This window comes from Motacilla alba, chromosome 1A, assembly GCF_015832195.1.
Source record: "Motacilla alba alba isolate MOTALB_02 chromosome 1A, Motacilla_alba_V1.0_pri, whole genome shotgun sequence".
Lineage (NCBI taxonomy): Eukaryota > Metazoa > Chordata > Aves > Passeriformes > Motacillidae > Motacilla > Motacilla alba.
In genome coordinates, this window is record NC_052031.1 from 11,965,873 (window position 1) to 11,978,548 (window position 12,676).

General features: G+C 36.3%; 1 protein-coding gene across 13 annotated transcripts in view; it reads left to right on the forward strand.

Annotated features, from left to right (window-relative positions):
* The window catches only part of MAGI2 (membrane associated guanylate kinase, WW and PDZ domain containing 2), a 695,213-nt gene that overhangs the window by 605,354 nt on the left and 77,183 nt on the right, over nt 1–12,676 (forward strand). For 11 of the 13 annotated variants that reach the window (XM_038153728.1, XM_038153732.1, XM_038153736.1 and 8 more), the window contains one exon: nt 3,322–3,511. In XM_038153728.1, coding sequence (XP_038009656.1) covers nt 3,322–3,511 — 190 coding nt within the window. The remainder of the gene's footprint in view (nt 1–3,321; nt 3,512–12,676) is intronic. The other 2 variants (XM_038153729.1, XM_038153731.1) reach the window with 1 other exon arrangement.

Below are 12,676 nucleotides of genomic sequence, written 5' to 3' on the forward strand. Positions count from 1 at the left end.
GTTTTGTCAGACTTGTTCAGCTTGTGGTGTTTTTGCTGTAAAAGGATAGAGTCTGTATACAATACGCTGGAATAAATATTGCATAAGTTGCTTTGTTCATCTGTGTAGCAGGACATTTTTGAAAATAAATCCGATTATTAAAGGCTGGCTTGCTCTCACCAGTTTAAGACTCCTGAATGGCTGGGGTGTTCAACTTTTAATCTCAGATAAAAAGTGAGGAAATAGATAGCTTGGTGCTCACTTCTTAAAGATCCACATTTGAAGAACTCCTCCTGTCCATACTTAGCCTTTTTATGTACACATCGAATATATCAGTGTATTTATTGTTGATGATTTTCTGCAACATTTCATTATATAAGCAATATGGTAGTTCATGCTCGAGTAGCACTTGCCAATAATCAGGATCTAGAAAAACAGCCTGAGTTGATGCAGTTTTTCATGCAATGGTGTGAGGAAAACCAGGGCTCACAGAATAATATAACACCATTGTGTGCTGTACCTGCAGGCAGACTGACTGCTCAGAGCTCCTCTATTTTGGGGCAATCTCAGCAAGAGATTTCACTAATGATTAACTGAGTTAAGGTAGTGTGAATTTCTCTGTCTGGCACCACTTTTAACTAGAGAAATAGTCAGACATAAATTTCTCATGTCCAAGGCCTGAAGATAAGATTGACACCAAGTGCCTGCAGCACTGTGTGCAGACAGTCTGAAGCAGTAAGGCCAGCACAGGAGGTTTAGGAAGCCTCCCCAACACCTCAGCACAGCCTGTATCTGTGTAACCACAAAGGGAAACAAGTAACCTGGGGTAACAGATATTTCCAGTGATTCCTATGCATATCATACATATCTTATATATCATGTATAATACTAGTGCAAAATGACCATGAGCAATGTCACCAAACCATTGCCCCAATTTGGACTGGATGCCCTGCACTCACTACTGTCCTTACTCATTTTCAAGAATTGCTCTTTTCTGAAGTAGCATTATGATAACTTCCATTACTGAATGCTAGGTGACTGTTTAATTAGTTGATAGGGGTTTGGGAGATATAATTCCCCTTCTGTTTATCTGCTTATTTAGCTGGTTGAACTTCACACTTGAAGATTTAGAGCTAACCAGCAAGCAAGAGTTAGACATATGGGACGCAGTAGGGTTTTGCCAATTGATCTCCAGTTTCCTGTCCTTTCTCCAGGGTAAAGTTTGCTCATCAAAGATAATTATATTTTCCTTTCTTTTTTTAAATCTTTCTTAAAGTATTTTAATTTTGTCCAGTTTTGCATTTTGAAAAAGGTAAGTGATCTATTTCCCCAGCACTTTCCAAGAAATTAGGAATCTTTCTACTTCTAGACAGACATTGCCCTGTATGTCTTTCATCTTCATAATGATAAGATAGTTTGGTTTCACTGGCTTGTGTTCTTCTTTTAGATTCCTAAGGGAAGGTAAAGCCTATACATATTTTTCTGGTAATTTCCTTTATCATAAGGAGCTTGAATTGAGCTTAGTTCTTTTTTCCTCTTTAAACATAAGGGTCATAATCAGGCGTGTTTCTAGACACCTTTGAATTTACAAATCTATAATGTAATTATATACTGTGTATGTGTTTATAGCTACTGGATGTAATTTCTTTAGGGCTCAGAAGTGGTACTGTGCTGTTCATGTGACTTACCACACAGACTAATTTTCCCAAAGGGCAATTACTTGCAGAGGATAAATTTATCTTGGTGTAAGGGGTACCTAAAGGTACCCAAGGTAAATTACTAAGCTATTTCAATGGCAACTCAGGTATTTCCATATGCCACTGTATTGCACAGAATGTACATACTTATAGTTTTGAATGAACCAGCCCTACTTACTGCTGAAATTCTGACAGAAACACATCTTGAGTTACAATAATACTTTTTAAAAATAATTAGGTCCTCAACAAGTAAAAATGGCCAATATGTATAATCCATTTGTTCTTAAGTATGAGCCTAAGTAGGTCAGATCACCTGGGATATGCAGCAGGATAGTTATTCAGCATATTCACCAGGAGGACACTAAAACATCTATAGTCCACACATACTTGGTGTGAAAAAAGCCTGATGCAGTTAATCATCAGAACATAGAGTAAAAAGCCTACCTGCTGACCCAAACACCTTCTGAAACCAAGGAACTAAAGACAAATGATAGTCTCAGAATTTGTAGAGCAAGCCCACTGTAAACCTGCAATCATCTTTGATAAAGCTTTGCTGATACAACAATAGAAGTCAGTGGAATTTAATTACAGATCAGTTTGTTTCCAAGAGGCTTTTTTTTGTGTAATTACCATTGTTGGGTTATATGTGAGAACACACTGTTCTGAAGGCTTTACCACCCTTGTCCTCAGGAGGGGTTATAGAAATAGCTAAGTACTCATTTCCTGGGATAAACATTTGTGTTTTGTTTAATTTAGCCTCTTCAAAGAAATTTGCTAATGCAATTTGATTAGTAGCCAACTTCTTCAAGAAATAAAAAAGCACATCCTCAAGCCTTCTTTTGCACAGCCTATCATATCTTCAAGCTTGATGTACATGTAAGACTGCTAAAGACAGTCTTGAAAAAAGCGTGAACTGAGGTGTCTTTCATGCATAGACAATTAGCTGTTGTAGGCTTTCCTGTAAATGGCCTGCAAGAGTTGAAAGCCTTATCCTGTACTTGGTTGTATAATGCCACTTTAGTGGGTTTTTTGAACACTAGATGCCTGAATACGTGCTGTAATAATTTTCTCTTTGGTTTTGATTTGTTTTGATTTTCTTTTGGTTTTTACTTTGGTTTTTTAAATCTTCAGTTGGAGCTGTAGATTCTGCTCCCAGTTATAGTTATAGTTATAGTATAGTGTCTCCCTCTCCCTGGGCAGGAAGTTATTTTCATGTATTCTCAGAAGATATAGCGTTAAGGTCATTCACTAGCTGCATGGTCTTTGCTAAGGATTAACTTCATGTATGTTATGTATTTTGATGAATCTGATAATTGTGTCTTTACAAATACGTGGATTCTACCTTTAGCAAATAATTTCCGGTAGCTCAGCCCATGAGAGGCACTCCACATGCTTCAGAGGTAATGCTGAGCCTAATCTTACCTGAGAAAGGTCACATCTTGCCATGAGCAACAAAGTCAGGAGTAAATTTAACCAGGTCATTTTATAAACAGCACAACATACACCTTTCATTTCAAAAGGCAGCAAATAGATTTACTAATTTTACAAAACACATCCTCAACAGAAATCACTGGCTTTGGTGTCATTGTGGAAGATAAAGTTTTTGCAAAACTTCATTTTTATTCTGTGTATGTTTTTATTCCAGATGATGGAACGATGGGAGAATCAAGGCAGCCCTCAAACAAGTGTGTCTGCTCCAGCTATGCCACAGAATATTCCCTATCCACCCACTCTTCACAGGAGTTCATTTCCTGATTCAACAGAGGCCTTTGATCCACGAAAACCTGACCCGTATGAGCTGTATGAGAAATCAAGAGCTATTTATGAAAGTAGGCGTAAGTGAAAGCTCTCTTGACCCTGCTGGCCATTTAGTATTTAAAATTTTGCCTTTGAATGTGTCACTGTTGACATGATTTTCTGTAATTATCTTTTGCAATTTAAAGAAACTACATTTCTTTTCAGTTGATAGAGGCCATTGAAAATGTTTCAAAAATTGTGCACTTACATATTTTCTTAGATCTTACCTAGATTCTCATATTTGACTTTCATAGGTGTTTTTCCTTATATTTTTGATCTCTCCATTTTGACTGTTAAGTCCTTGGTGAAGCACAGTATATGTCCCACCACATTTTACTGTGTTTTTTTTTTTTTTTTATTTCATAGTCAACCAATAGGAAGATGTGAATTTATCAATGAAAAACAGAGTTTCGCCTACTTTCACTTCAAAATGACATTTTCTTAAGAAATTTTTAAGAAATTTCAAATTTTTTTTTTTATAAAAAGTCTTTGACAAGTTTTCATATTGTCCTTGGTAGTTAGAAAGTAACCCATAGCATAAAGTACTATTTGAAGACCTATACAAAACAGTACTGAGCCATTGAGATGCTCATCTTGAATTAAGTGACCATGTTTTTGGAAATATAGCCCATATTTTTGACAGCAAAAATAAAAGGGCTTTGTTTTTTCTGTAAAGAACCTTTTAGCTAAAAATATTGTTCTAAATTGTCTGCAGCCTTTGCACTTATTAAGGTAAATTCTTTAAAATAATTTACTTTTTACTGAAAGCTTCCCTACCACTGCTAATACTTGCATATGCCACTTTTCAATTAATTTTGTAAAATACTTGAGCCTATCGACCAAAATATGCTATAAATTACACATAAAATATTGGAGCTGATTCAGACCAACCCATTAATATTACTTGGGCCCAGAGACCTGGAATGTTCACATTTCTTCAGCATGCAAAGGGATAGTCTGAAGGAAATACTTTATTGTCCCCAACACTGGGCTCATACCATTCTTGCCTTGCCTAATAAATTAGTTACAGCATCAGCATCTCCTCTTTGGCTTTGGCATTACCAGTCCCCACAAGAGTGGATACGCTGGAGGATCACCAGAGTTCATTTCACATCAACTCCAAGTGAACCCTGATCTAGTTTCAAAGCTGCATGTCATATTCCTCAGTTCTTTGCCACTGTGACCAGTGCCACCATCTTCTGCTTCTGCCACACTGATCCTATTAGTGGAACACTTTTCGATTCTCACCCTAACCATAGTACAGATTTTTTGTTTGTTTGTTTGTTTTGGGGTTTTTTTGAGGGAGACAGTTGTTGATGTTAAATTGCTGGCTTTTTTTGAGGAATACCAGTATCTTACCAGGGTATCTTACTCACTCTAAATATGGATTTGAGTACTTACTTAGACCTCTGTAAAAAAAGTATTTAATCTTCAATTATAAACTGTTAGGCATACAACTAAACTTTCCAGTACATTTACAAACACCATGTGGTCCATGTTGGCTGGTATTTCCAAGACAATGTACAAAAAAGAAAGTATAATTTTTGAAATTTTAAAACTCATTGACGTATGGATCAGGATACTGTGTGTAGTAGGCCAAATAGGTTTGAAAGAAAGAGGATTAGTTTTGAGCAAAGATTGGAAATAGTTTTCAGGTATCTCCCCTCTTTCACTTTCTGTTGTGCATTAAGGGCTAGACTAATATATAAGTAAAAACACAAAATTGAATGGTAATGTTATTCCCCAAAGTGATAGAATTAGATATATGACAAATTAAAAGGAAAAGAATCCATTCCATAATTAGAAATTATTTTATGTAGTTCAGCACCTCCACTGAAAAACTCTTGGCTTTGTATAGAGCTGTAACAAACAGAAAACCCTTTGGAAATAATCATTTCCCATATCAGTAGCTTTTAGAAGTGATGAAGTTTAACAAAAATCTTTCCACTCAACAGTCAGAACCATCTTCTGTAGTTAAAGCCATCAGGCCAAGTGTGCCAGCTTCCTACATTGAAACAAATATCTCTGGGACGCAATTAAGAAAATATTATAAATGCCATATGGATATATGACATATGTATTTATATGGCATTTTCTTTCATTCTGATCCCAAATCTACACTTGGTCCATGTGTGTCCTTCATAAAACTGTGGGAATATAGATCTGATGTTAACTACAAAGATTCCTTTACCCCCCAGAGGATTATATACTACATTACAAGATATATTACACCGTTCAATATTCATGGGTGCTTTCTTCAAGTTGTCTGAGCACTTCTTTACCAATATGAACTCTTATCTTTTACTTATATAATCAACTGTGTTAAGGAATATATGCTTTACAAAAGGAAGAGCATCTACCATGTGGGTTGGAGTTATGCTTAAGCCTGTGTTTTAATGGTATAATTGGATTTGAATTCTGTCTAAAAGGCAAGTGGAAACTGTATGTGAGATGTTTTCAGCCAGCTGCCTAGAAAACCAAATAATTAAAAATAGTGAAGCTTCTAGGCCCAAAACAAGAAAGAGAGATGAAAAGCAAGACTGCAGTAACCTTATCCTAGATTTCGATCAATGTCCCATCTTCCAGGTAATCTTGGAAACTTAAATTTCTTATCTTCTTATCTTCTTTCTCCACTATCCACTCAACATTTTCTCTAAGATTTGATTCCTCCACTTTCCAACCAGATCTTGTCTGCTTTCATTCATATCCCTTATTTATAAATAGCTACCTCGAAAGATCTCTATTCTCCCTGACGTTTTTGTTTCAAGAATGCCATAAGCACACATTTTAGCAAATTTAATTTGTCAAGCCTTAGCACCACGTAGTTGTCCTGTTTCCTAAAGATGGAAACAACAGGAAGGAAATCCATTACTGAGTCAAGTAATTGTCATCTAATTTGAGTATATAGGAGGGAGATTTTCAAGACAACACTGTTTCCTACCATATGGCAGTGTCAGGTTGGTTATCTTTGGGAAGAACATACCCTAAAAGTGCACAGGAAAAATTCAGCTACTTGGTTTTTTTAAGTACTTCTTATCTCAAAGCAAGTTTGTCTTATCTCCTGGCAAGACCTTCTTTTCATCTTCATCTTCTGAAAATGGGCCAGAGAAGTGAACAAACATGACCTGGAAAATTCAAAAAGAAAGAGACAGTGCAAAATTTTTGTTTCTTTTGCTGTTACTTTTGCTGTAATTTTTGTTTCTTTTGCTCTGTTACTAAACAGTTTGCTTTTGTACTTCTATAGCTCTGAATTTCTACAGAGCCTTTATCATAGGGTTTCCCCATAATCAGCACTCACCAGGGCCTCATAAAATCCTCCTGCTTCCCAATCAGAGAGGGATTGAAGCAAGTTATGAAAAACAGGGTAGTTCTGTGAGGAGCACAAGGAACATCACCGGAAGCAGAGCAAGAACTAGACCAATGTGTTGCCTCTAGCTCATCCCTACCTAATGATAGCAAGAACAGGGTTGCAAGCAGGAAGTCTCAATGAAAAAGTATGATTTTCATTCTTTGGGAATGTTCTTCCACCTAAGGAACATGAAGAACCTGCAAGACCCTGTGTGATTGGAAGATTTCAGTTTGTAGTGGTTCCATATGAATTACAAAGCACTACCACTTCTGCATGGGAAATAGTTTCATAGAGTCAATCAAATGATGCATTGGTGGAAAAACAGAGTGCAACTCTATCTTGGAAGTCACAGTACCTTTGGAAGTTGTTTGCCATGAGTTAGCTGTACCTGTTGGGTATTCCCTCTTAGCTGTCACCAGCCTCTGCTGTGACCAATCACCTATGCTCAAAGCTCCAAGTAGATAAAAAAGGAGCATGAGGGGTTTCCAAACACTGAGGAGGACTACCACATCATCTAAAACAACTGCTTAAATGCAAAAGATGGGAAATTCTGCTTTCTTTCTTTACTTTGTCTCTCTGGTTTTTGGATTTTTTTTTGTTTGTTTTATTTTGTTTTGTTTTGGGTTTTGGTTGGGTTTTTTTTTTTTTACTCTCTTCCTCCATCTCTTCTTATTTCTTCTGCATGCTGAAGAATACCAACCTAACTTTCTGCTGTGACGTAATTTTCTCAACTGGATACTTTTTCATTTTTTCTGTTCTATTAATTCAAAGGAAAACCTTTATCTCCTTTCTCCTTACGAAAACTGTTAGATTGCAAGTGACAGTGTGACTCTCCCCATAACCAGTTTAGGTACAGAAGGTAGAAAATGGAACATCAGATCAGGAATTTCCTATTAATTAAAAAATTATGATTTCATATGCACCAGATTATTACAGCTGTAACTGGAGCCCTGGAGGTATCATTAAGAGACCTCATTCACTTGAATTTTAAATTTTTGCTTTTATAAATTCTCCTTATCTTGTCTTATATTTTATATTGAACTCTGTTTATTGTAGAGTCACAGTTTATAAAAAACTTCATTCAGACATCCCTGTAGGCAGACATTAGTCAACCAGGAGTCACAAAGCTGTTGGTAATCATAATTACATAATATTTCTCTAGTTATAATAGAAATTTGAGGTTATATTCCTCTAAGGAAAGAGGTAAAATAAAACATTTTTTACATTGATTGGGTTACATTTGTCCTTCAGTTAGTGTGGTAGCCAAGGCTGATGATGTGACACAGAAATGTCAGTAGGAAGAATGAAATAAGCCAGTGATAAGCTCTCATTAAAAGTGAAATCTGAACAATTACAGTTCCACCTTTAGCTGAAAGGACAAAGGTTACTTTCTTCAAAATCTCCCATGTTATTTTCTCCTCTGACCACAGTATTTTGAATTTCTCAAGTCCCTTTCAAATCTATCAGCTGTTTTATGCAATGCATTTTTTTTTTTACTGACAGAGATTTTAAAAAATTGGAAAATAACCAAAAAGCTAAGTTCACAAACACCTATGAAATATGTAAATAGCAAATGTATTTGCATAATTAGCCTCCATGGAATAAGGTGTATTCTTTGGCAGACTTATGAATACCTCTCTATAAGGGTCACAGACAAGCACTTCATATTCAGGGGCTACATTTCCTCTGGAGCATCACTCCAGGTTTTCAGCACAGATATGCATTAAAGTAGGAAAGATTTGTCAGACAGCATTATACTGATCCATAATGTGTAACTACAAACACACCAGTCTTGCAGAAAAATACTAAGGCAATCAGGGTTTCCTAAATTTAATACTCATAGAATATAAAAAAAAATAATTAGGTCTAGCATTGAATGCATGACCACCTGAGGGGTTTTATGTCATAGTCTACAGCTAAGCAGAATTTTCCTGCCAGTGTTTGTTGGCTGAAGAGCTACAGTTAAAATTAAAGATTGAAACTATCAAAAATTCAAGAAAATTTTTCACATAATTGGCACTACCAATTTTTTCAGATAATTTTTTCCTGACAAAAGAAAATTTGCCTCTAACATTTTTTCCCCTTTTTGCTCATTTTTAGTCTAAAAAAGAAATCACATTTTGGTTATGGTGCTTTAACATATATATATATACACACACATCTGTGCACAGGTCCATGTATATGCAGAACTATGATAGCACTAAATACATAGTGTTCTGAAGAATTGTATAAAGGGGATTTTGTATGGTTAAGGGGTTTGGGATTGTAAAGTAGAAAATCAGGTTTTCATTTCAAACCTTCCTTCCGTTCAGTTTACCATATCCTTCAGTATTTCTTTTCACCAGTTAGTGCCCTTTATGTCAGTAAGTCATGCCTGCCTTCACTTAGTAAATAAAAATATTGGGAAATTACTAAGTAAGGTCTATTATCATCAAACTACTCCTGGACCTAGAGTATGAACAACTGAGGTATAGGAAGGGAATTTCTCAAAGCAATTTCCAAACCGTCCATGTTGGTGTTTTCCTTGCATCTACAGAGATTGTCCAAGAACTAATATTATAATATTACTAAAACCCTTTTCAATAAGAGATGATATACAATAAAAGGAGAGGAAATTTAGCAGACTAATGCCAAATAGTTTTGTATTGTTCATCACAGCAGAAAGAATTACTCACCATGACAAAATGGATTTGTTGCTTATAAGAGCTGACAGTGAAACCAAAAACACTTTTAAATGGAATTATGAGTGTATAATCATCACGGTACCATGGATGTAAAATGATTTTGATTGCTGGATTGCAAAGTAGGTCCCTAATGACCTCTGCTAATATGAAGTGTCAGTTTTACAGCTGATGGCGGTGTTAAAGATGCAGTATTTCTTTCTCTTTAGCAATTTACACTTTACTAAAAGGTATACAAACAGATTTTGATCTGCAAAGTGGCAGCATGTACTTAAGAGTCAAAGTAAAAATTTAAGAGAATGGACTTGTAGGCATAGGGGAGTTGGCCACAGGTGCATGAGACAGGTGAGTGCTGCATTGCCTATGAGCTGTGGCAAACTGCTCCTTGCCCAGCTTTGGAAGGGACACTGCAGTATAATCACACTCATTCCTCTCACTTGTGAAACTCCTATGTACCTGAAGCATGGCTAGTACTGAGATGCTGAAATACAGATGTTCCCTTGTGCTAGTTTTGTTCCATGTATTTAGCATTCAACAAAGACTGATCCAGAAAACAGCAGATTATGGAAAACAAATATTATCAAATATTGTCTCTACCTTTTACCAGCATAATTATTCCTCCAGAGAATACCAGTGGCTCCACTGGTGTAAATAAAAATACCCTTGTGTCATGCTGTGGGTGAATTGTGCACCTGTGGCTGTATCTTGGCAGCAAAGAATCCTGCTATTTCCACCATTGATTTCATATAAATCAGGATTATGTCCCAGGTCTTGTTTATTGCTTGCCTGTTCTCACAAATATTTCACAGTTTTCAGTTTAAAATGAATGAGTGAAAATGAAATAAATCTATTGGAGTAATTTATTTTAGACTAAACAAGAAGGCAGGCATGCAAGATTTTTACTGTTCTATTTTCTAATAGCAAAATTAATCTTGGCTTTGCATTCATCTGATATGCAAAGAATCATAAAAAGGTTTGGTTAGAATTATTGCCATAGAATGGTTTGGGTTGGAGGGGATCTACTTTCAACCCCCAAATCTTGATGTATGGCAAGACTTCTCAAAGTGCTCAGCTGCATCCCTTTCTCCAGAGCACAGGGAGTCATCACCATGGTGGAGATTCATTTTAATATAGTTATAGACAAACAACAGTTCAGAAGATTCCTTAGTTTTACTTTCTTGTTTCTAGGACCGGTTAGCTGAACTAAAAAAATTAAATCAGTGAATTTAACAATTACTTTATTATACTTTCAAGCTCTACTTTGTAAGTACTTCTTTCCTATTTCACATGAAAGGCTACAACTACCCATGGCAATGGAGCTGCAGATGTATAACCAAAAAGGCATCACAGGGAGAATACAGAAATTTTATGTCATCATTTTAAAACTTTCAGCACTTTGAATGCCCTTCATGGTGGCAGTCTTGGGTAGACTTGTGTCTTTGTCCTGACCTCTCCAAAATTTCACTCTGCCACCTCATTTCCTATGAGGTGGAGCCAGGATATCTAACATATTTTTTAAAATCTATTGAAAGTTTAGGAAAATTTGATAATTAATTTAATAATCAATAAATTGAAAGTTTGAAATTGCCTTTTGTAAAGTTAGTTCCCTATAAATCCAATTGACAGATTTCTATAAAACAAAGCTCACTAGAGTCTGTCAGTATTCTGGTAAAATTGCCAGCTCAACTTATCCTTAGCAGATAGAAGGCACCAGGATGTGCACAAATGTCATGCATTCTGCTCAGCCAGGACCAGGCCCAGCAGTCCTTTCTACTCTGTTGGAAGTTGCCTTTCTGTAGGGTCTCTGAGAACAGAATTAGGTGAGTTTTGAAAAAAACTACTTATCTCTGCATTTGACGGATGGAGACAGAGCTAATTCAGTCCCTTCCTCTATGTTAAAGGTTCTTTGAAGTTTCCTACTATTTGCTAACAGTTTGCTTGTCACATGAGCACAGCTATTTAGAGGATATATTTTGTTTTCCAAAGTGGTAGTGACATTATCACAAGTATGTGTACTGCACAGAGACCCATACTGCTGACAGCAGATTCTTCCTAATATGAACATTGCTTTGCTATGGTTACAAAAACTAAAAATCTGCACCTAGGTTTATATTTCTGGTGATCAGACATTTAAAAACTTTTTAAAAGGGCTTGGTTCAGCATCTTCAGCATAGCACAGTTCCAATTCTCGCGTGTGTGAATTCCTAAACTACAGTGAAAACACAAGCTAGGTGCTGAATGGTTGACTACAAGATGGTAATTAGCACTGTGAGAATCTACATGAAGTTTTGCAAGGCAAAGGAACAAAAGCAATGTCAGACGTCATGAGATTAGTTTTGAAGGAAACCATTGACCGGCACTTTTGCTTGATCACAAATAACAGTTCCCAAAAAAGGACACTGCTAACTTATTTAAAATATATGGCTGTCTGTCTTAACAGAGCAAGTTGTTCCCTAATTGGTCACAGTTTGAGAATGATGGTGATTCTTTCACTTTGCTGCTTGAGGCCAGTTCTGGGTGACACTAGAGTGACTGCAAGCAGAAATGGAAACAGAATGAACCAATCTTAGAGCAGATCTGAAGAGCAATTCCAGCTGAGTGACCAAGAGAAAAAGCTTGTGTACCTTCAAACCTAAAAGCTTATTGAGACTATCAAGATGAAATTGCTTTCTCTACATTAAAATCATTTTGTCTCTTTTAAGAGTTCCTTTAAAATCTTGAAAGGCTGTGTGTAAAAAAAATCATTTCTCCAAGTTTGCAGTGGAGCAGCATCAGTTTCAAAGGTTTTGGTTTTCAGGAGCTGTGCTGGTGCAATATTTTAAATTTAGATAGCACGTCTCACTGGAAGGATCCCAAATCACTGTACAAAATCTGAAGTGCATGAAGGAATTGTCTCCTTTAACCATCAAAGTAAGGACATGCAGCTACCTATAAAGTCAAACAGCATAGCCCACATGACACAACTCAACACAGACAGTAAACACAAATGCAACAGGAACAGCAAATCCAAACTGATGTCTCCATTCTGTGGACCTGGATTTGGACAGGTCAAGGCTGTTATCTAAACATCTTTACCAAAAATTTTTAAGACCTCTCCATTCTTGGGAGCCGTCTTTTGGAAAACATCTTTGCCCTGCAACAACCAGTTCAGTATTATCTCAAGAGAGCTCTGG